The sequence below is a fragment of the Anser cygnoides genome, chromosome 1 (assembly GCF_040182565.1).
Source record: "Anser cygnoides isolate HZ-2024a breed goose chromosome 1, Taihu_goose_T2T_genome, whole genome shotgun sequence".
In the NCBI taxonomy this organism is placed as follows: Eukaryota; Metazoa; Chordata; class Aves; order Anseriformes; family Anatidae; genus Anser; species Anser cygnoides.
In genome coordinates this window covers 17,211,226-17,234,013 of record NC_089873.1, presented here as the reverse complement: position 1 = coordinate 17,234,013, position 22,788 = coordinate 17,211,226, and the positions used below count along the sequence as shown (strand labels likewise).

At 37.8% G+C, this 22,788-nt stretch overlaps 1 protein-coding gene across 1 annotated transcript in view; it reads right to left on the bottom strand.

Moving 5' to 3' along the window:
- TBC1D22A (TBC1 domain family member 22A) overlaps positions 1 to 22,788 on the bottom strand; it is a 174,591-nt gene that overhangs the window by 138,953 nt on the left and 12,850 nt on the right. Inside the window, exon 5 of the mRNA XM_048068471.2 lies at positions 4,849 to 4,919. Coding sequence (XP_047924428.2) covers positions 4,849 to 4,919 — 71 coding nt within the window. The remainder of the gene's footprint in view (positions 1 to 4,848; positions 4,920 to 22,788) is intronic.

Here is a 22,788-nt window from a genome sequence, read left to right as displayed (position 1 = left end):
AGTTTTCTAATCATTCTAACTGAATACAGAAGTTCAGAAACCAACACATTACTAAAAGCCGGCATTTTTTTTTAAGAACACATTTCAAGTTTTTCACCTTTAAAAAGCAATTTCTCATCAAGAATTCTAAGACGTTTGCCTTTCAAAGAGAAAAGGTCAAAACAAATAATTTCAGAAAAATGTAATGCTACATGAGTTCATTAATTTCTGCATTCCCACATGGCCCTTACTGGAGCAATTTTATTCAATTTTTAAACAAAACGTGTCTCAGTTGCTTTAAGGTAGGAATGATCTACATTTACAAATATACTTATGTTTAAGTTAGAGTTAACCTCATAATACAACAGAATGTTTATTCTAAAGCCTTAAAATATTCTAGGTAGTTTATCTCATTCCTTTAGATCACAAAAAAAATAATTTCAAGTTTTCATTTTCTCAACAGGTTGTGAAAAGTTTTGGCACAAACAACAGTAACTGGGCTCTTAGATATAAAGACACGAGCTATACAGTTCTAGTTTTTTTCCTAAAATCAATCTATAAATATTATTTTTCAAAAAGTATTGGCATGGTAATGAAGCAATGTCATATATATAGATTTTGCACTTAACGTATATCTGAGTTGTTCTTCGTTGAACTCCTTTTCATATCTATCTGAAGATCCCACTCTTCCAAAAAAATCCATTCTTATTTCCTGTTCTGTCCAGTTTGATCCCTATTTCTGAGATCTCAGCCTACCTTTCATTTAAAAACAGCAGTCTCGGGTTAGCATTTCAGCATTTCAAGAAAGGAAATATTGATGTTATTAAATGTTCAGTTATTATATAAACAGAACATATTAGAAACACCATTATTAATGTACCTGGCTGCCTAAAAGTTTCCTGAATATTCAAAAATAGTTAATACTTTCTCATATGCAGCTTGATTTCAAACATAACATTACAAAAAAGAAAGGTAATTCATATTTTACATATGTCAGGCTTGAAAAAAAAAATACTTCGTAGAAAAATTGTTCTAAACATAAATGGGATTAAGAGACCTAGCCATCCAAAAAAAAAAAAGATTCATATATCTTTCTTGACTATTCAAGTCAAATTACATTATTTCCTGCCAGTACTACAAAAATTATCCTTCCACATTTTCAGCTGTCATCGTACTAATGGTAATTAGTATAAGAGAGAAAGCGAATTTGTCAGCCATATGTTTGCTTAAAAATAAATAAATAAATCCTCATAACATCACGGAATTTGATACTAGAAGTGCAGCACAGAGTTGCACTTAAACAATGAGTCACAGCCAGTGCAAGTAACTAATAAGATGCTATGCATTTAACTACCAAAACAACTTTCTTATACAGTCCTTAACAAGCAAAAATGGGATAAATCTAACGTTCTAAAACTGTTGATTATACAACAGAACTAAACACCACGTTGGGAATAAATACATTGGTTGCATTACTCTCCTATGGCAATGAAACATCATATTGTAATTCTATGTTGTTTTGCTTAAAACAACAAAAGAAAAAAATACACCATACTAGAACATCAATAGATTGATGTAAAGATGTCTACATTAATTTTAAATGTTATGCTGTGTATTATAATTTCTTCTTCTTTTAAGAAAACAAGGGATTAAGTGCAAACGATATTACATTCCAGATAGTTTAACAGGTACTTACTTTGGCAAAACCGTTTCTTTTAAGATGTACTGTCTTACATCTGATTCTGGGTATTTCTAAATCACATCAGCTTAACTTTTGCCTCGAGATTCAGTCTGACATTTAATATCCTGTCCCAGTGCTTTGTATTTAGTTAAATACTGAATTCTGCCTCCCATTTATTCTCAGTGGCTTGATTTTTTTTTTCCTGTAGGATATCTTAGCTCCATTAAAAAATAATTCATTTGTGAGATCAAATGTGATTGTTCCAAGGACACCAATATTTTCTCAGCAACAGACTTTTTGCCATTATTCAGTTTCAAAGACCGAAGCCATCTTTCAATTGGACGTGTCCCGTTTCCCATTCACTTTACAAATTAGGTTTTATTTTTAAAAGTTGGAAAGGATTGCAACATATCATCAGGGCATAAATTGGTAGAGAGTTTAATCTGTTTACTCATTAATTTCTCTCCAAGGTAACCATATATTTAGCTTTGGTATTTAAAAGAGAAGTGGGCCTGAATAGTTCTGCTTGCTGTTTAGGTACACAATGCCTGATTTTTTCCTATATTTTAGAAATAAAATCGTGTATGTTTACATACTGTTAGCAGTATACATAACAGCAATAGACCCTCAGCATTATATTGATTTTCATATACTTTCCCTTTGAAAAACTGTTTTCATAAAATATTTTAACACTATTACCCTTCTGACTAAACAACACCTTAACTGAACAGTTTTCAAAACCACATTTTATAAATTTCAACTTCAATACTGATTTAACAAATATGAAAAATACTTTCTAACTCAGATACTACCAATCATCATCAGTCCCCCAAATAAATCATTTTTGGGGCTTTTGACGTAAAAATTCTGAGCAATTCCAAAACAAACAAAATCAGCCTTAATCAAGCTCTAAGTTATGCTTTGGCTTTTTTTTTTTTTTTTTTTTTTTTTCGGACTTTCTGGTCTTTCTTTGATTTCTGCAACCAATCTTTAACCAAAGCAGTTCTGCTTTTGTGTATTCATTTCCCCAGCAGTTCCCAGTGCACCTTTCAACACAGAAGATGACCACATTACCCCTCTTACCTGGGACATAAGTAACATATATTTAAACAACTCATGACACTAAAAAAATAAATAATATTAGGAAAAGCATCACGGAGCTTATGACCACGAATGTCCAAGGCACTTTTCCTTCCCTATTGCAGAAAAAATATGAAACAAGCTACTGCTTTAAAGCATAGAAAATTAATGATTACCTAATGACTAGTTGTTACATTTCCAAAATGCATTAATCAAGGACCACTTAGCAGATAAGACATCATGATATGAATTACATAGGAAAAGCTGAGAACAATTCTGGAAGCATCTTGAAAATAAAATCCACTTAATTCTTAGAGTAAAGCAAAATAACCTGTGCAGTTTTACAGAGTTACAAGAAGACATCCAGAGATAAGAACTGAACTAGAATGATCCTGAACTGAAGTAGTAAAGACAAAAGTACAAAGAAATTTGTACTTTTCACTTAGAAATTTATCTGCATTGGGAATCTCAGGAATACTAAGCTAAATCAACTTATCGGATGAAGCTGAAGGTCACCAGAAGCCTATGCTCTCACTTAAAAGCGAGAACATGACTGTAGTTAACTTTTGCGTAATTTATTCTCTAAGCCCTCAATCAGAATTAAACCTATTCTTATGCTTCACTTTATTGGGTTTTAAAGTCCATTTTGAGTTAGCCATAAATTTTTGACTATTTCAACACAGGCATCCTAAACTTAAAAAAAAAAAAAAAATTTTGTCCAACCTTGGACAACTTTGGAAATGAAACTAAAATAAATTGTACACTGCATGCTTAATCTCAGTTACGACAGAATATTTGAATATTTGCCATTAAGAGGCTGTATCCACATTTAGCATAAGCTGCAAATTTAGTGGATCTCATCAGCAAGACAGACTCTTTCAGTCACTGGAAATCAAACTCAATGTGAAGTAAATACTTCACAGTCCCTGCTGAATTACTCTATAAAAAGCAAAGCTATTTAAGTCTACTCTCTGAAAAATTCAACAGTGCTAAACTGTTGTGTGTATAACTCAGAATTTTAAAGAGTTCTTAAATGCAAGAAGATTTGCTGATAAAGTATCTTCAGAGTCTCTGGAGAGTAGACAGCACAAGATTTTTGCTTCTTTTTAATAAAAACATTTTCAGAAGATCTTCTCTCAACCATGTACAAAGAACAGCTGAACTGCACAACCACCTGCCATGGCAAGGATTATAGCTAAAAAGATTGACGTGGAAAATACTACCAGGAATACACTGTATTTTTACAAAAATACCTTTTTTTTTTTTTAAATGCAGAGCAAACAATGAAATAACTAAACCCATTCTTGTGACACCAAACCCAATAAATCCCAGATTCCCATAAGCTCCTCTCTGAATCCTGCCTGAAGCACCCCGGTGTGCTGCTCCTCGGTATTTCAGCCAACCTGCTCCCAAGCTACTGCATGCCCAAACTCCACCTGCCACCAGACAAGGTTCAGGGCACTCAGCCAGCCAAAAACCCACCCTACAAATGAGTGATTAGCCTTTCATTCAGGTTAGCTCCCTGAACTGACCCACAAGCCTAAGACCAGGAGAGCCAATGTCATAAGGTAACTGATCACAGCAGTTCAGATTTCTTCATCTTAAACTGCTTCAGAAAAATACTCAAACACAAGCTCCCTTCATAGCTTTTCCGCAACACGGCATTAATGCTTTGTGTGAGCAGTCTCTAGTAGTTATTTTAACGTGAAGGCAGAAGGAAGCCTTTTGTAGGACACTGATAGGCTCTGTTTCCTCACTGCGTGCCTATTTTCAAGAAAACTGTAGGAATTCACTTGTCTTTGAATTCACCACTGTTCCATCAAAACTGGTTGAAGGAGGCAACTTAACACATAAGCCTTGCTTTCAGAGAAAGCCAGTCTGAAAATAAAGATACACAGCTGACATGATTTACTAGTGCTTCTCATTCCCCTCCTTTCAGTTTGACAAATTCCTCTTAAAATTGAGCAAAGAACAGAACATTTATTACAATTCAGCAACAAGACAGAACATTTTCAAGTATCACTGATGGATTACAAGTCAAGCAAAATTATTTGCAATTCTTGCAGAAAGCTATTACTTTTAAACACAAAGTGGAAAATAAGACTTACTGAAAGGAGCTTCCACGCAATAGGACGAATTCGTTTGGGAATTCCAGACCAACTCAATTTCCGTAATTCTTCTATTAGAAGAAAAGTATTTTGTGAGAACTAAGAAAATTATTAACAATATACAGAGATCTATTCAAATTATCACAATGTTGTTTAGATTAATTATCATGTCTTCCTATAAAGTCCAACAAAATCAAAACATACGGCAATTCTAAGGAGTTAATAAGACACTGGTTAATTACTTTCCATAGGGTTATCTATGACAACAGGCACTACGTGATGAGGTACCTCTCTGGATTATTTCCCAGAATTTGTTTAATATACATGCCTTATATTAATATGCAAGAGGTATTCAGCTTTACTGCATAATGTGCTTATATAGATCTCAAAAATGGGATTTGCAGTTACATAAGCAGAAAGATACTTTATTTTTGAATGTTGGAATTTATTTCAATGTTATATTTTCATTCTTTATGTTGTACTCCTCTCTACTGAAAGCTGCTCATCAGATAGTATACCCAACTAAACCAATCTGTGAGATTTCACACTTTTTTGTGTGTGTGAAATCTGTTTATCGTGGGGAAAAAGCTATAGAAAAATCTTTGAAAATGTAAAGACAAAAAGATGCCTGACATTTTCCCTAAGAAACATTATTTTTGTGAGGTATCTACTTAAGACAGTAGCTCTTCCTCTTCTTATTCAGAGAAGAAGATAAGGGTAAAAACTGCACAAGTTCAAATTATGAACCTGCTGAAAACCACAGAACAATAGAATTTTGCATTTTGATTTTTTATATACTTTCTATACACTTGAATTAATTATGTAGGTGAATATGGTACATTTTCCAAATTCTACGCTTCAAGTAAGCAAGCCTTTAAAAATATCCCGTCTACCTACCTACTGAAAAAGAAAAAAAGCACAGAACAGAGTAATTACAACAAGAATTTGTTGAGTGGATTCTATAGTTTTGTGTGAAATGAACTGATTTGTATCTTTCCTATAGAAGAAAAAAATATAAGTCAGTCAAGGTGACACCTTGCCAATGCAAGAACACGTATATAAATCAAGGTTATTTACTACTGATACAAATTATATTTAGAGGTATATTGCTGCATAAATATACTCAAACAGCAGAAGAACTAATTATTTAGGAATATCATATTGAGCATCAAGATAAATTCATTCCTATACTATTCGGTTTCACAATGCTAAGCTATTGCACAAAGTCAGTATATCACCAAACAACATTTAAATACACCGAACCATTAAAGACAAAAAATCCAGCTTAATGCAGTTATTCTTGATGTCATAGTACCTCTGTCCAGCTTGGGCTAGTTTCTACTGGTAACTTACAAACACCATACTGCCAACAGGGCTTCTAAAAATGAAGTCTAGACAACAAATTCTGCAGGTTATTTTTTCCCCTTACATGAGCTTCATTATTTCTAGTTGTCTTCCAACACAGTAGCCCTGCTGTAACTCCTCACAAGAAAATTTTGCCTTGAAGTGTTTGTTGAAGGAAAAAGCTAAGATCCTAAGCATCAAGTTAATTCTAAGGTAACTTTGCAACACGGACGATTTCGCTGTCATGTCACTCTGTTTACCCAATGATTTTTGAAAAAAAAATCAAATTTGAATGCATTTATAAACATGATTATTCTTTGGTTATGTTTTCTTTTTAAAAGATTTGTCCCAACCTAGGAAAGAATTTTATCTCAAGAAGCAAGTAGACATCATATGAAATGTAGCAGTTTTCTCATTCCATAATACAAAACCTATTCGTTTTTAACTACCAGCTTGAGAGTTACTGAATAAAACTATTGTTTCTATTGCTTCTCTCTCTGCATTGCAAAAAAGCAAGAATATAGTAAGAACACAGTTCTTTTTGCCTTACTTGGGAAGTTGCTGTAGAAACATACTATTCTTCCAGGGCTTATTAAGATACATACGAAGGGTATACACTATATCAAAATCAGGAAAAGCAGAGTATATCAGTCTAAGCAAAACATAAGCAGAATCATCATATGCCTTCAAAAAAATTTATAAGCACACAGTACTTCTGAACATAAATATGCATGGGTGGAAGAAGCCCAAAAGCATACTTATACACAGAACTCCAAGTAATCTAGTGATATCCAAATAAACTCCTCCCTTGTTCTCCATTTAAAGGATTTTATTGGCACTGGAAGAATATGGGATGAGCAAAAGAGCAGTAACACTAAAAAAAATACGATACTACCAGAGTTTGGCGTGAAACGAAGTGTTAAAGCAACAATGAAAGCAGAACTTGTACAGACTATAAACACTGATAAAAAGACAGGGTGAAGTGTAAATTGAACTCTGTATCACAGGTTAGCACAGCAGCTATATCAGGAGCATGCTGTCACTGAAAACACAAGGGATTCAATGGGAAAGATATGTCATAAGCAAATGAATTTCTCTGATATTAAATAAGTGACTCATGAATTTCAATGATATTAAATTTCCTGTTAGTAATTAGAAGCACTCAGGATTGTCCATTCAAGATAAAAAATTAGGTCTGGGCAGAGATTTGTTAACCACAAAGGCAGACACTGGCTGATGATGCACTGAGGACAGAAATCAGAAAGCAGTTCTAAAGTCAAAGAACTATTGAACTATGTCATGAAAATTGCAAAAAAGCCACGGATGGATTCTGAAGAAAATCCAAGAATACACAAGACAGAGAAGAAAAAGAAGCACGCAAACAGCTCTGCCATGACACACAGCGAGGCTGTGATACAGAACACAGCTGGACAGGAACAAGCTTCATTAAGTATAGTTGCAAGGCAAAGCAGATGGACTACTGAAAGAAAAAATAAGACATCTGATTTATTTTTTTTTAACATCAGGAAAAGATAAATAACAGCCTGCCACTTTAAAGGAGAACAAAAGTCTGAGTACACTACCATTTGGAGGTGGCTTTTTGGGTTTTGAGGATTGGTTCTTTGTTGGCATTAGCTTTGAGGGATGAGTTTTTTAGGGAGAGAGGTTGGGAAGCAGAACAAAGGACAAACATACCTGAAGAGAGAAATTATTATTCTACGGTGGTATTAAGTGTTCACCTTCAGATGAGCTTGATCTTTGACCATAAAAAGAAGCCTATTCAAGAAGTCCAAGTTAAAACAAAGTCTCTGCATTCCAACAAACAGAAACAGCCAGCTTCATAACAGATGTCCGAGATGGAGAACAAGGTTGCAGTTCAAAGAAAAATTGTTAATTCCTATGCTACAGTTATAGGTCATATCAATTTCAGTAATTTTGCCTAAGCAAGCAGAAGACAGAACCATTAATCTGATTTACATGCAATTCTGATTTTCTAGCCTACAAAAGTAGGTAAAATACACTTATAATACTGCAAGCTCTCAATGAGTGTCCAAAGCAGGAGTTACCACTCCATCTAGTAATACTGACAGCGAATGACCAGAGGTGCCATAAAGCAGAAAGCTCAATACCCATCTTGCTCGGGAGTGGTGAGACCACAGGCTTGGAACCGGCACTAACATGGTGACACCAGGATTCTTCATCCACCCATCCAGGTGTGCCCCTGCCAGCCAAGGAACACCCCCAAAGTGCTCCTGACAGCCAGAGCAGCTCTGACTCACATGGCATGGTCTTAACAGGTTCAGTTTTTATTGTCAGACACCGGCTGCAATGATCAAGCAGGGGATGTCCAACAGGTAGCCCCGGAGAGCACCTGGTCATACAAGTGCATGTCTTACCTGTCTTCCTGTTACTTGCTCATTTTCATCATCCTTCTATTTCTCTTTCTCTACCGCAGTCTTCTCCTGAATTAGCTAACTGCTCCAATTACTTCATCCCCTAGTGGTCCTATTTTTGCTCCTCCAGACCCAGGTTTGGTATTTCTGCGATGGTTGCCCAGGCATTGCTGGTTTTCTAACACTGTACTTTCCAAAGCGACCCCAGTGCTCCCCTCCAGGTAATGGCACTGTTGGGACATTCCTCACCTAATTCCCCTTTTGCTACTTGCGAACTCCAGGCATCCCACACAGTGCTAACTGTAACTTCTGTCATTCTCTCGTGCTGTGGTTGTTACGTTCAGCAGTTTCTCACATCACGTCCAGCAGTCCTCCATGCCCCAGTGAATTAGCTCAATCTCAGACCAGGGCACAGTCAGCAGCTTGGGAACTGCAGGCAAGTATCCAACACATCTGAACCGAGTTTCTATTCTGCACACGATTCCAAGTAAATCCCTGAGCTACCAAGCACTAAATCATAAGTAACAATATCACTGCTTATTTCCTTCTGAAAGCCAAAAAGGCAGAAATCAATCAGAACAAGTAGAGGCAAGGTAGGCATATAAGAATATCAGAAATATGGTATTTTGTACAGTTTATGAATTAAAAGAGAAAATCTGCCTTCAGCTAAATGCAACACTAACAAATTATACACGCATTTCTTCTCCACCCCAGAACACGATAATAAGCTCCGGTTTTGGTTTCGTAACAACGAAGGCCCTAAGTCTTCAAAAGCAAGTGGTCTCCAGCTGTGCTCCACTAGTCCTCATGCAGTATTTATGAGTGCCTATGTTTCACCTGTTGTAATCTATTTGTATTATTGGTAGGTTGGCTGAAAGGAAACACATCTTACGTGTTTGTTTATGGCTTTTTCATACAATCATTTTGCTAAAGCTTCAAGTTTTGGCTACTGTTACCCAAACACCATTTACAAACAGTGTAATAAGTATAGCATCTGTGGTAAAGAGAAAATAAGTTGCAACTCAGAAACTGCTTTTATTATTTTTACACATCAGTTTTTCATTTTCACACTGTATTGCATTAAACTCTCTCTGATCTTTCACATTACTGTTTTTCCTCCTCCCTCAACTCTATCCAAGTAGGAACCTATGCACAAACACATGTACCAACCAACCTCTCAACACAATCCAAGTAAAAAAAAATATACAATAATAACAATAAAAAAATACAAGCATAAAATAACAAAAGATGCAAATCTACTGTCAGAATCAGGTAACATGGAGCATATGATAAAATCAGTGACAAATCATCCAGGAGAAATACAACATACTGCTAGGTAACTAATTTCAGACCAAAGACTGGAACCATGCAAATGACTTTGAATATAACTTATTCAGGTAAAACTTTCTATTCTGTGATGCAGCTGAGCTTTCTTTCTATGTTCAGGACCAAGCCAGGACAGTTTTAACAAAAAGATTTTAAATCATAGCACCATTTCAAATGAAGCACCTGCTTCTAGGAAAAAAAATAAATAACTTTGTAGGACTCGCTGAACTATGGGATCATTCCTTAAAAACTAAAGACAAAAGAATAATGTTTTATTTTGGCAAGTTTAAGAGAAAATAGCTTTCATTCCTGACACTATTCTGCGATGAACATAGATTTTCTTTCATAAGGGAGAGCTTAAATTGTCACATCATTTCAAACAATAACATACATGTGATACTGAGTTCAAAGAACTTGCTTTTTTCTAGAAGTGGGAGTAAAAACATACACCAGAGGCTAAGCACCTCTGTTTTACAACGAAGCAGTTATTTAAAACAGGCCCTTAGACTGGTTGTCCACAGTACAGGAGTTCAGAGGGAAAAACTCCTCACATCCTTTCATGCTGAGGGTAAATAGAAGAACTGCTTAAGTTTCTCTGCCACAGCCCAGTTCTCTCTGGGTGCTCTTTTTACACCTGGGCTGTGTGCTGGGCCTCCAGAATATTTGACAATATATTTGAAAAAGGCATTAACTGTTAGCTTTTAAACATTTTGCAGGTTGTTTCTCTCAAACTTTTTTTTTTTTTTTTTAACAGTTTCCATACGCCGGTAGGATTTATATTCTATTCTACTCTCCTTGGCTGAGAACTTCACCTTTTCGGAGGCTGTCTTCTCGCACTTAATAACCTCTTCTACTCTGTTGTCATGCCATAAAGGATCCTTCTGAACTTTCTGGTTTTGCTTCCCTAAGTGGCATGGTAATTGCTTTCAGTACCGAAGCTGTTAGACAGATGCCTGCACGACTGAGAGCTAAGTCAGTTCCACCACATACCATTACCCCCAGTACGATTATTCTGCTTTTGCACAAACATCGCCTGCTGTCCTGTATCGCCGTCCTCCAACGCTGCCGAATCTCAGACTATTCCACCACTGTACAAAACGCTGGTTGTAACTTTTCACTACGTTGAGCTCAACAAGCGTTTTGCCACCGTGAGATAGCGCACATTACAACTGAAAGAGGTTATGCAAGAATTCTTATCGGGTGTAGCAGCGAGCTTTCACGGGTATCACCCAAAAAGCATACAGTCCGACCCTCGTGCACCACAGTTGTTAAAGCATCGATTCACATTGTGCTTTCCTCTGATGGTTCAACACCACCAAATCAGGAGCAAAAGAAGAATAACCCTGCCCTTCCCAACAAGGATCAGAAAAGCAGAAAAGCTGGTCGTAGAACAGTCAGTCTTAACGCTACTGCAGCATACAATAAAAATGCTTCTGAGGACAAGAGAGGTAGAACAAAGTGAAGCATATACACAGCATACCTTTATAGACGCAAGAGAAAAATTGTCCGTGAAGCTAGACTAACAAGACTGTTAAAATACATTAAATATGTGCACATTTTGAAATATGTGCATAACTGTTTTTGGGATGCACTTTATCCTTACAAGTTACCCATTGGATCACTTTGTAATTTCAAATGATGACATGTCATTGAAATATGTGCGTTCAGTCTTAGCTGGATTTGGGACATATGAGACTCTATTAAAATGAGCTAGAGAGGAGAAGGGTGAAATCATTCCAACTTTCTTATCTCAAAATTAAAATTTAAGTCCTAGTCTGTAAGTCACCACAGTATCACAACTTTGGGATCCAATTTGCATTGACTTTTCATTTAAACTCCTAGTTCTTCCCTTTTCTTCCCACGTCTCCGATTGACGATTCAACTTTTCCAAGAAATGCTAAATACATTCATATAGTACAGTACCTTGTAACAGAAAATCCAAGTAAGGCTGAATTTTCCCCACCTAATACATGATTAAAAAAAAATTAAATAAAGAAGTTCCATACTGGGCCAATATGTAACACACAGCATGTTCAAGGCAGCAAATAGTTAGAAATTAATTTGTCAAGAACACAAAAGCTCCACAAAAACATACGAATGCCTGACAGAAGTCAGAAGTTTAACTCAAGCAAATAAATCCAAAAAGATGTTATGCAAAGAAAAATCTACTTGATTACACATATAAAAAGAACACATTTCCAAGAAGCAGAAGCAAACAAGAAACTTGACAAAACATTGTTAGAAAACAGGCATGATATGCTGTTGTTATAAACGGCCTTGACACAATAGAAATCAGAATGTCAGCTCCCATGACATCCAATACCTCCCTCCTGACATCCAAAAAAGTAACGTTCACCTGTGCATGCCCAAGTGTCTAGCCTTGAAAGCTGCCACAAGACCTCTGCAGCTCCTGACAGCCAAAGAAACTCTGTATCTGAGACCCATCTCACAGCTTCAAAATGAGTGGGGAGCGGAAAGTTGCTCGCCTTACCGAGAGCACACATCTGGAAGCAGAGAGATACAGAGAGGCTGGAAAAGTGAAGCCATACTTTGCCAGCCTGTCAGCTTGCTATATAGGGAAGCTGTTATCCCTTCAACCTGTCTACCTAAAGTTTTCATTTCATTTCCTGTCCTGAAAAATGTTTGCCTCCCCCCACTCCTCCAACATGTCTGACTTCATTCCAACAGATTCACAATTAGGGTGAATGCCAACTAACGTAAGAGACACCCAAAATAACAAGGAGGAATGCCAACTAACGTAAAGACATACCAAAAATAACGTGTTAAGAAGAAACAGGCAAACTGAAAAAGACAAAGATGACACAGCTGGAGCACTAAGCCTACCAAAATACTCTAGAGTTTGATTATTATAGTTAGCCCTTGACATTTTAGCTTTTTTTTTCATTTTAATATCACTAGAACAGTAAACTCATACTTCACGTACAACTCACGTTAATACCAAGACTTAACTTTAGCAAGTACATCTACCTAGACTTTCAATATTCATTTACAACTTTACATCTTGACTTTTTTACAGCCCTTCACATAGCCAATCTGACTCCACTACATCAAGAAATTAACCTTTCTATGATTCAGACAAACAATTCTGCTTAGAGACGAATACCATCAGGCCTTGGTTTCCTCAGTAATAGCGCATTGCTAAAATACCTCAAAAAATTAGCTGAAGATTCTGCAGTATGTGACACATTCCAAAGCTATAATTAGAAATCCAATTATGTTTACACCAGTACTGGAGAATGAATATTTAGATAGTATTTTAAAAGAATAAAAAGCAATTATATGGATAAAGGCTTAAATGGCACCCAAAGGAAGGGAAATTATATACAGTACTTAGAATAAAATTAATATGTCTATAGCTTAACGTTAACACACAATGCACAAGCTTCATCTGATCAAACAAATTCCAAAAACAACACTACAACTTTGGCCTTTCTTTAACCACTGATACAATAAACGCTCTAGTCCTACTCCAAGTTATCTTTAATAAGCATGATCAATATAATGTCAAAGAACCACCAAAGATGGATATTGTTAAGACATCATCGAAGACAGAACAGGCATCCAGTGGTCAAAATGAAGAGTCTCAGTACAAGGTACATTTAAATTCTGAAACATTTTTACTCATCCATTTTTGCTAATAATGAAGGTAATGGATGAATACAAATAGCATTTTTATGTAATTATTTCTTTCAGGAGAACATTCCTACAGTACTTATCCAAATGCAACTGTAATTATGGGAAAAAAGGAGTATTTGTTAACTACAGGTATCCTTTAAATTGATCACTGTAAGTTCTACATAGTAATAGGAACTGGTACTATTTTATGAAAAAGCTTAATACTGCTTTTTCTTTCAAACAAATACTCGTGAAGCTTTTTATCCCATTTTCATTCATAACAGTGTCTTGGCAAAGAAGAAACCACTTCAAATTAGTTCTGAAGAAAGCACTTTGAGTTTTGGGGGGTTTGTTTGTTTTTCAATTTATGGCATTTTCATACCCGTGATATAATTAAGACTGACAAGAAAGAACAAAATTAGGAGCAAACAAAGAACAAATGTAAAGCTACAACTTTGCTTCTGTGTAGGGTACAAATAGCCTCTGACGACACAGGAAATTTATTAATTTTTACTGCCTAGAACATAGAAATACAGAAACAGATGTGAAAGTGTAGCTCTCAAACTTGGGAATTTATATCTGGTAAAAAGACTACCTTTACTATGTATGTCTACCTTACAGTTTTTAAGCCTTTAAATCAAGGCATTAGAAGAAATCTATCCTTAACCAACACACAGAGAGTACCAAGGAAACGTACTTGCATTTATATTTGAAACTTATCATCTATTTAATATCTAATCAAGCATTAAATTTTTTGTCATTGGTTGAAATGTTAGATTATGCCTAGTGAAAGCACAATTTCAATTTATTGTCATTACACTAACTCCTGTCCGTTATAGATTTCCCACGGAATTAGCTGTCCCAGTTATGAGCTGAAAACATGCTCCCTGGCACAGGATTTCTTCAACAGTTTTAATGCCACCTACAAATCCGGTTCACATTTTCAATCAAGATAGTACTGCAAAATATCCTTGCTTCAACAGAAATAATGTTTTCTCAAAATTCCAGAACAAGGAGGTACTCTGTTACAAATTATTTGGAAAGTGAGCAGTTGTAAAAAAACAAAACCAAACAACTACAGATATGATCATTTGCTAAAAGGGTAAGCATAGAAATAAATTCGACCTATTGTTCCACAGCTGATATTAGCCAGATCTAAGAGAAGTATCTGTAAAACTCTGCCTAAAAGGTTTGATGAGAAGCTCAACACGGACCACCAATGTGCACTTGCAGCCCAGAAAGCCAACCTTATCCTGGGCTGCAGCAAAAGAAACGTGGGGAGGGCCTCTTTGTCAGGGGGTGTATGGATAGGACAAGGGGGAATGGTTTTAAACTAAAGGAGGGTAGAATTCGATAAGGTATAAGGAAGAAATTCTTTACTATGAGGTTGCATTGGGTTTACATGGCAATGTTTTGGTAGCAGGGGGGCTGCAGGGGTGGACTCTGTGAGAAGACCCCAGCAGCTGCCCCATGTCAGATCAGAGCCAGCTCCAGACGACTCTAAAGGGAACCCACTGCTAGCCAGAGCTGAGCCAGTGACAGACACTGTTTGTGCCTCTGGGAGGACATGTTTAAGAAAAGAAAAAAAAAAAAAACGAAAAAAAAAAAACTGCTGCACAACAGCAGCTGGGAGAGAGAAGTGAGAACCACCCCAGCAGCCCCCAAGGTCAGCGCAGCAGGAGGGCAGGAGGTGCTCCAGGCACGCAGCACAAGTTCCCCTGCGGCCTGTGGAGAGGCCCCTGGTGGAGCAGGCTGTCCCCCTGCAGCCCACGGGTCCCACACGGAGCAGATCTCCATGCTGCAGCCCGTGGAGGAGCCCCCGGTGGAGCAGGTGGATGTGGCCTGGAGGAGGCTGCGGCCCATGGAGAGCCCCCGCAGGAGCAGGCCCCGGGCCGCAGCTGCAGCCCGTGGAGAGGAGCCCACGCAGGAGCAGGGGGTCTGGGGGGAGCTGCCGCCTGTGGGGGACCCACGTTGGAGAACTTCGCACCTGAGGGATGGACCCCGTGGTACGGAGCCATGTGGGAGCAGTTCTTGAAGAGCTGCTGCCTGTGGGCTGCCCCGGCAGGCCCAGTTCGGGAAGGACGGCATCCCGTGGGAGGGAGCCCATGGGGAGCAGGGGCAGAGAGTGACCAAGAAGGAGCGGCGGAGACAAAGCATCAGGGACTGACCGCAGCCCCCGGTCCCCATTCCCCTGTGCTGCTCGGGGGGAGGACGTAGAAGAGAGGGTGGATGGGGAAAGCTGCTTTTAGTTTGCTTTTAGTCTCTCACTGCTCCAGTCTGTTTGTGATAGGCAATAAATGATATTAATCTTCCTTATGATGATCCTGTTTGATCCATGGCAGTAATTGCTGAGTGGTCTCCCTGTCCTTATCTCAACTCTTGAGCCCTTTCCATCGTATTTTCTCCCCCTTTGAGGAGGGGGAGTGAGAGAAAGGTTGTGGTAGAGTTCAGCTGCCCAGCTGAGTAAAACCACCACAGAGGTGGCAAGGCCCTGGCACAGGCTGCCCAGGGAAGCTGTGGCTGCCCCATCCCTGGAGGTGTCCAAGGCCAGGCTGGATGGGGCTTTGGGCAACCTGCTCTGGTGGGAGGTGTCCCTGCCCATGGCAGGGGGCTGGAACTGGATGGTCTTTAAGGTCCCTTCCAACCCAAACCATGATCCTATGAAAAAAACTGTCTCAGATTGAAAGGCTACTTTCTGAATCAACACTATGAAGCCCAATTACTAGTCTATCGTTGAGTTGGCTTATCATTTTATATAATTCTGTGACCAATCAAAATATTTATAAATCACCACATATTTTACACCAAAAAAAAAAACCTCCCTTTGCTATCACTAGCCAATTGTCACTTCTGCGTAGGAGACAGCATTTACTTTGCAGAAACACTCTTGGGTTTGGATGTCTTATTTCTAAGAGATAATAAGATTGTACATAAATGCCTCAAATTGACATAATTTGTTTAATTTGTGGAAAAAAAGCATGGTTTTAGCTGGTTTACTACAATACATTCAAGCACATACTTATTCTCTCAAGAAGAAAATGTTTAGTGCAATTGTTCTAAAGGAAATCTTAGGACACTGTGCTGATGTAAAGATTCTTCATATTCCATAAATATTTCATAGGGCATTATACAAAGAAAACACACCATTAATTTACCAGCTTTATAACCCCAAGAGCTATTACCAGAGTTATTACCCACTACAGCTAACACACACATGTGGGAACAGCAAAGTCTACAAGCATTTCTCGTGGAACTACAAGCTCATCATTCTATCAGTTACAAATAAATAAATAAATAAATCAGGGGATATTAAGGGAGTTCACAATTTCTCTGTATGCATTATTCATTTTTGATACAGCTGTTATTTCATTGCGATTACTGTAAACGGCTACATGAAGTGATGGCCTGCATGAACAATTCCACGATAGATATGATAAACTAGATTTACATGTTTTATGCTCCTATAACATAAATTCCTTGGATAATTTAACTATACAAAACTAGAAAATTCTTTCCAGAGCACAGATTCATGGATCTGCAGCTCCCCCAACTGCACGTTATAATACAGGCAGAACATATAGAAAATAGCTTTAATAAAGGGCTTGTTATTACTATGGCAACCACAGCAACTGGTTTCCAAAATGAATAATAGCTCTGTTAGGCGCTTCATTAATTTTTTTTTTCAGGCAAACACTGCCCTTAATCTTCTCAATGGAACAAAGAGTTATTCTGAATGCATGCAGAAAACAGAAAATAAAGTCCAAGCAAATGTTGTAAATACACGGTAAGACCCTTTCCAGGACCTTTGCTAGAAGTGAGCAGGAAAGTACAATTTGCCAGGTATTTTGTGAAGAGAACTGGAAAAGCAGAAGTAGATGAGGTTGGTGTTAGAAGGCAAAAGAAAGCAAGTGAACAGTCAATTAGGAAAATGAAGGCAAAAGGAAGGCTACTAAACCCAGTAAGAAAGAATCAAAACACGGGAAGCCAGCAATGTAAATACTGAGCCACAAAATTCATAGTTGTCCACAGGAGCAAGCATTAGAGAGCTTCTCCCACTAAAAAAAAAAATAATAAAACATTATAAAAAAACACATAAAACGGTAAGGTCAACCTGCAAGGCACATTTATCTCCAACATCAGAATATCAGAGAAACAAAGACTTCCTTTCTGTCACTTCCCTCAGTATCTTTGGCTAAAGAGGAAAGCTGCTGATAAACTCTATGATGTAGAGGAAGGAGGATCCTGACCAGACAAGGAATCTCATGTGGAATTACACCTAATGGGCTAGAGTTACGCTTGAGATCACTTCCTCTGTATAAACTCAAAGTTGAACTTGTGAAAATCAAATGAATACACAGGCAATCTAGCAAAAATTAATTGAAGTGAATGAATTGACTTAGTCATCCAAAACAGTTTACGGATTGCATTTCAGCTCTTGAGCTCCATGCCACTTTGAGGCATCTGACATTTTAGTGTTTCCAGCCTTTGAGAAGAACTAATGTCTGATGATCAGTTCACAGGCTAGTAGGATTGCACTGCATTCCTCCTAAATGTTTCATGGATTGGGAAAGACAGGAAACGAGACTGAATCGCAGTTTGTGGCCGAGCGCCGAGGGAGCTGGAGAAGTTAAATTTAGCTCACACTTCACAAAAAAAGAAAAATTGGTGGTATATCTGAGAAACCCTTTTACTCTTGTCTTAAATGCCAGCACTAACCAAGCACAAACATCCAGCTGTGAAAGAACCTTGTCTATGCCTACACCGAACATAAGACTTCCAACTGAATCACTGAAGTAAAGGCTCATAATTAAAGCAATAAGAGCTACAAAATTTTTTAAACATTCAAGATCAGGCTTAAAAGCTTTTCCCTAATTTCTCACCTCTATCACAACAAATTCCTGTAAAACGCTAACTGTAATCCACACAAGTTTTTCCTCAGTTGGCAGTGAGCATTCATTGTATCACAAGAGTAGTTTTCCATTAGTGTTAAAACAAGTGTGAGGCCGTTTCTAACCAATAATCGCTATCAGGAAGGCAGCACAGCAGGATACACAGAGAAATATGCTCTACTGTGATTACTTTCCCAGGCAATAACAGCTTAACACATTTTTTAGATATATAGATATATCTCAAACTTTAGAAGTACGCTTTGATAGAAAACACTTTTCATATTTAAGCTTTCTTCCATGTACTTCTAAAACAAGCAGATACAGTAGTTCTCCCTTTAATTTACACCAGCCTCTGTTCCAGGTTAAGTTGGTAAACATAACCATCATAATAAGCACTAGGCTTTCATACTGACAAAACACAGCAGCAAGAAACAGTAAATAATAACAGTAATGCACGGCTTTTGATTGCAAGAAAATGTAATTATTTTTAAAGGCTTTAAAGTTACATCTTGCAGTAACAATTCTTTCTTCTAGGCATTCTGCACAATCCGAACTATTAAATTTTAATTTCAAAGGGTGCTTCTTCATGTTTGAAGCCTTCACATTTTTTCTTGTGAAACAGTTTCCAGTTATACTCCTTAAAAAAAATAGATTTCAATCTGTTTGTATGTGTGAAGAACGGTATCCTCTAAAGGAGGCATATTTAACACACTATACTGATGTTTCAGAAAGTATTCACCAGATCTAGGTACCTTATGAAAGCTTCATATTCTAACTTAGGTTCTGTGTTTTCTTTACTGAACATCAAAAGAAACCAAAATCACAGGGACAAAGCATCAACCCATTTTCTGGAGATGGCAGCTAATTCCTACAATAAGGCAAAATATTTCCAGAAAGATTAACATGTGAATGGCTCAGTGGATACACAAATTCAAGTTGCTACTAATGAACTAAGTAGCTATGAATTTTCTGTTTGATTAACAGTGGAAGAGACAGTGGCCATAAAAATGGGATGAATTATACTGCCTTGAGCCTCCATAAACTGACTTACAAGCAGGATGTGCCACTCGTTCCAACACATCAGTTCTTAATCTTGATGATCAAAAATTTTAGGGACTATAGAAAGTTCAAACTTCTCAATAGCCTCACTGGAGGCAATCCTAGTAATTTCCTCCCCTGCTGCACTGCTTGCACAATGGCACAGGGAACAATCAAGGCTGTTCCCTCAGAGCATCTATGGCTATCACAGGGAATACTGAACTTCTTCCCTGAGTCTCCTTTAATAATGATACTGCAGATTTCACATAGCACCTGCATATGTTCAGCTTTTATGACACTACCAAGTAAGAAAAGGAGATAGCATACCTAAGAAAAACAAACAAACAAAAAAAAAAAAACAAGAATACTTCATCACAGAATAGTTTTCTTTCTCCCAACTCAACCAGAGTGAAAAAATCCTTCTGAATGATATTGTCTACAATATGTTCAGGCTTAAAGATGATTTTTGAACAGCTGATCAGAAATCAATAAAAGAAAGGGTATATGGTCTGCTAAAACTTCATCTGACACACAAAAAAACCTTTTAATTAACTGAATTCTGCGATTTGTTGTGGAATATTGTGCAATTCCCGTGATTTTTTGATGATCACATACAGGAAACCACCAAAGTAAATTTTGTGTGCACAACAGGAATTTGGATATAATTTTTGGATTATATTTTTTCTGACAGTAATCCCATAGCATCAGTTGAAGATTCGGTCCACACTGTAATCCTCTATATTACAATACTTTTGGAAATAGAATTAGCACAAAACTCTTTATCTTGCTGAGAAGAAGATGAGCATAACATGAGAATTCTAAAGATTATGCTAAGTAAGCATTTATTTTTGAGTGGTGTTCAGATCAATTATTTTAATCTAGATGATATTAATCTCCAATGGATTCAGCACAAAGGAGAACTAATTTTATTCTTTATACCATGCTGCTGTAATTGATAAAATACAAGTAAGAGCTTCTCAAGTGACAGGTATTTACTGAAAGTAACCCACAAACCAGGAACTAGTGCTCTTTGGTATAGTCTACAATGTCCCATATTCATTAATCAAGTCATACCAAATACCATAGCTCACAAAAGAAGGGGTGGAGAAGCAACGATTTAGGATATTGCCTCCTTTTCCAGAACTGAGAAAAAGGGGAAGATTATTTTGTTTGTTAATGGGATCTGCAGCTATTCAATCTTAGTGAAGATTGAACCCACCCTCCCCCCAACAAAATCTTAACTCAATGATGGGTGCCATTCGGAACAGGAGTCTCTGCTCAAGTCAAAATGAACAACTCTTTTTTAAAAAGAACACGATGGAAATCTATGTTTTTTCTGCCCAAAGGAGGTGTTGATTCTAACTACATTTTTTGTCCATTCACTTCCAGAAACTATTTCTTGGTTGAATAATTTCTACCAGGTAAGTATAATCAAAACACAGATGTTTAATACAACCCAAAAAAGAACACCAAAACTACATAACAACATGCAATTCAGTACCAATTTGTCTTGGAATTATATAGGTTATGTTGCTTTAACGTATATAATGCCAGACAACTGATATCTCACACTGTATGTTCATCAAGCAATGATAAACACAAAAACTAAAACTAGAGAGTCTGCACTAGATTACAATTAGACTGGATACTGAAAAATGTATTTTTGTTTTTCTATTACTATGTATTCTGATGTCTAGTTGAGCAAAAGATTAATTTAAACAATCCTTGGTCTTACTGTGAGAGCAAAGGAATTAATAACTGTAAAGCCTTCCACTACAATGAAGAACTAATTAAATGTCAGGGCACCTAAAATTTTACTACCATATGTGAGAGAGACAAATGAGATCAATGCAGATATTTACTGATGTTTTCAGATCAATCAAATGGCTAAAGTTATGACTTGCGCAGTTGTGAAGGTTATGATGCAGATGCGTATGGCTTCTCTCCCTGCACCAATGTATCCTGAAGTAAAAATTACGATGCTCTTCAGTTTTTCCTGCTTAGACTAGACATAAAAGAGGTGATTCTCACACTACATTTAGCACTGGGGCGACCTCTCCTTGAATACTGCCTGCAGTTCTGGGCTCAAGAATACAAAAGGGATATTAAGATAGTTGAATGTATCCAGAGCAGGACAACAAAACTGGTAAAAAGGCCAGAAGGCATGTCCTGTGAGGAGAAGCTGAGAACACTGTGGTTGCCTAGTCTGGAGAAAAAAAGGCCAAGAATCAACCTCATTGCTCTCTACAACTTCCAGAGGAGGTGAGGTGGAGAGGGAGGCGGTGGTCTCGTGTTCTATCACTTGTCACCTGAGAGAAGACACCACCACTCCCATTGCTGCTCCTTCTCAGGTAGCTGTAGAGAGCGATGAGGTCTCCCCTCAGCCTCCTTTTCTCCAGACTAAACAACCCCAACTCCCTCAGTCACTCCTCGTATGTCTTGTTTTCTAGTCCCTTTGCCAGCTTCCTTGCAAGAAGGACGGGGGAGAGATGAAGAGATCTCCGCACACACTTGAGCAACTCAATATCCTTACAGGGAGGGACCCAAAACCAGGCACACTGCTGGCTCCCAGCTTGTTTTCTGCCAGGTAATTTTCCAGTCACTCCTCCCCAAGCCTATACTGCTGTGTGGGGCTGTCAGGATCCAAATGCAGCAGCCAGCACTCAGCCTTGGTTAAACACCACACAATGGTGTGGAGACCATCCACCTAGGCTACCCAGATCCCCCTGCAGAGCCTTCTTACCTTCACGCATATCAGCAGTCCCACTTAACTTGGAATTGTCTGCAAACCTACTGAGGGTGCACTCCATCCCCTCATCCAGACCACTGCCAACACTAAATAACTGGCCCCACCACCGGACCCTGGTGAATGCCCCCAGCGGCTGGCATCAATGGGACTGAAATCCCATCGCTACGACTCGTTGAGCCCAGCCAGCCTTCACCCAGCAAACTGCACGCCTGGCCAAGCCACAAGCAGCCAGTTTCTCCAGGAGAACACTGTGGGAAATGGTGCGATGCCCCATGCCTGCCAGTGTTCAAAAGGCATTTAGATAATGCTTTTAATGACACCTTTTAACTTTTGGTCACCACTGACGTAGTCAAGACAGTTGGACTCTGATCACTCTATGTCCCTTCCAGCTGAACTACTCTAATTACATGGAGTGGAGGAAGAAACACTTATTTTTAAAGAAACACAGACTTCTCAGATATGCTGAGATTGAAACGTTTGCTGTATTTTACTTTATTGCCAGTGGGTGTAAAGAGAATTAAATAACTGAAGAAAATATTAGAAAAAATGAACTCAAATTACAAAT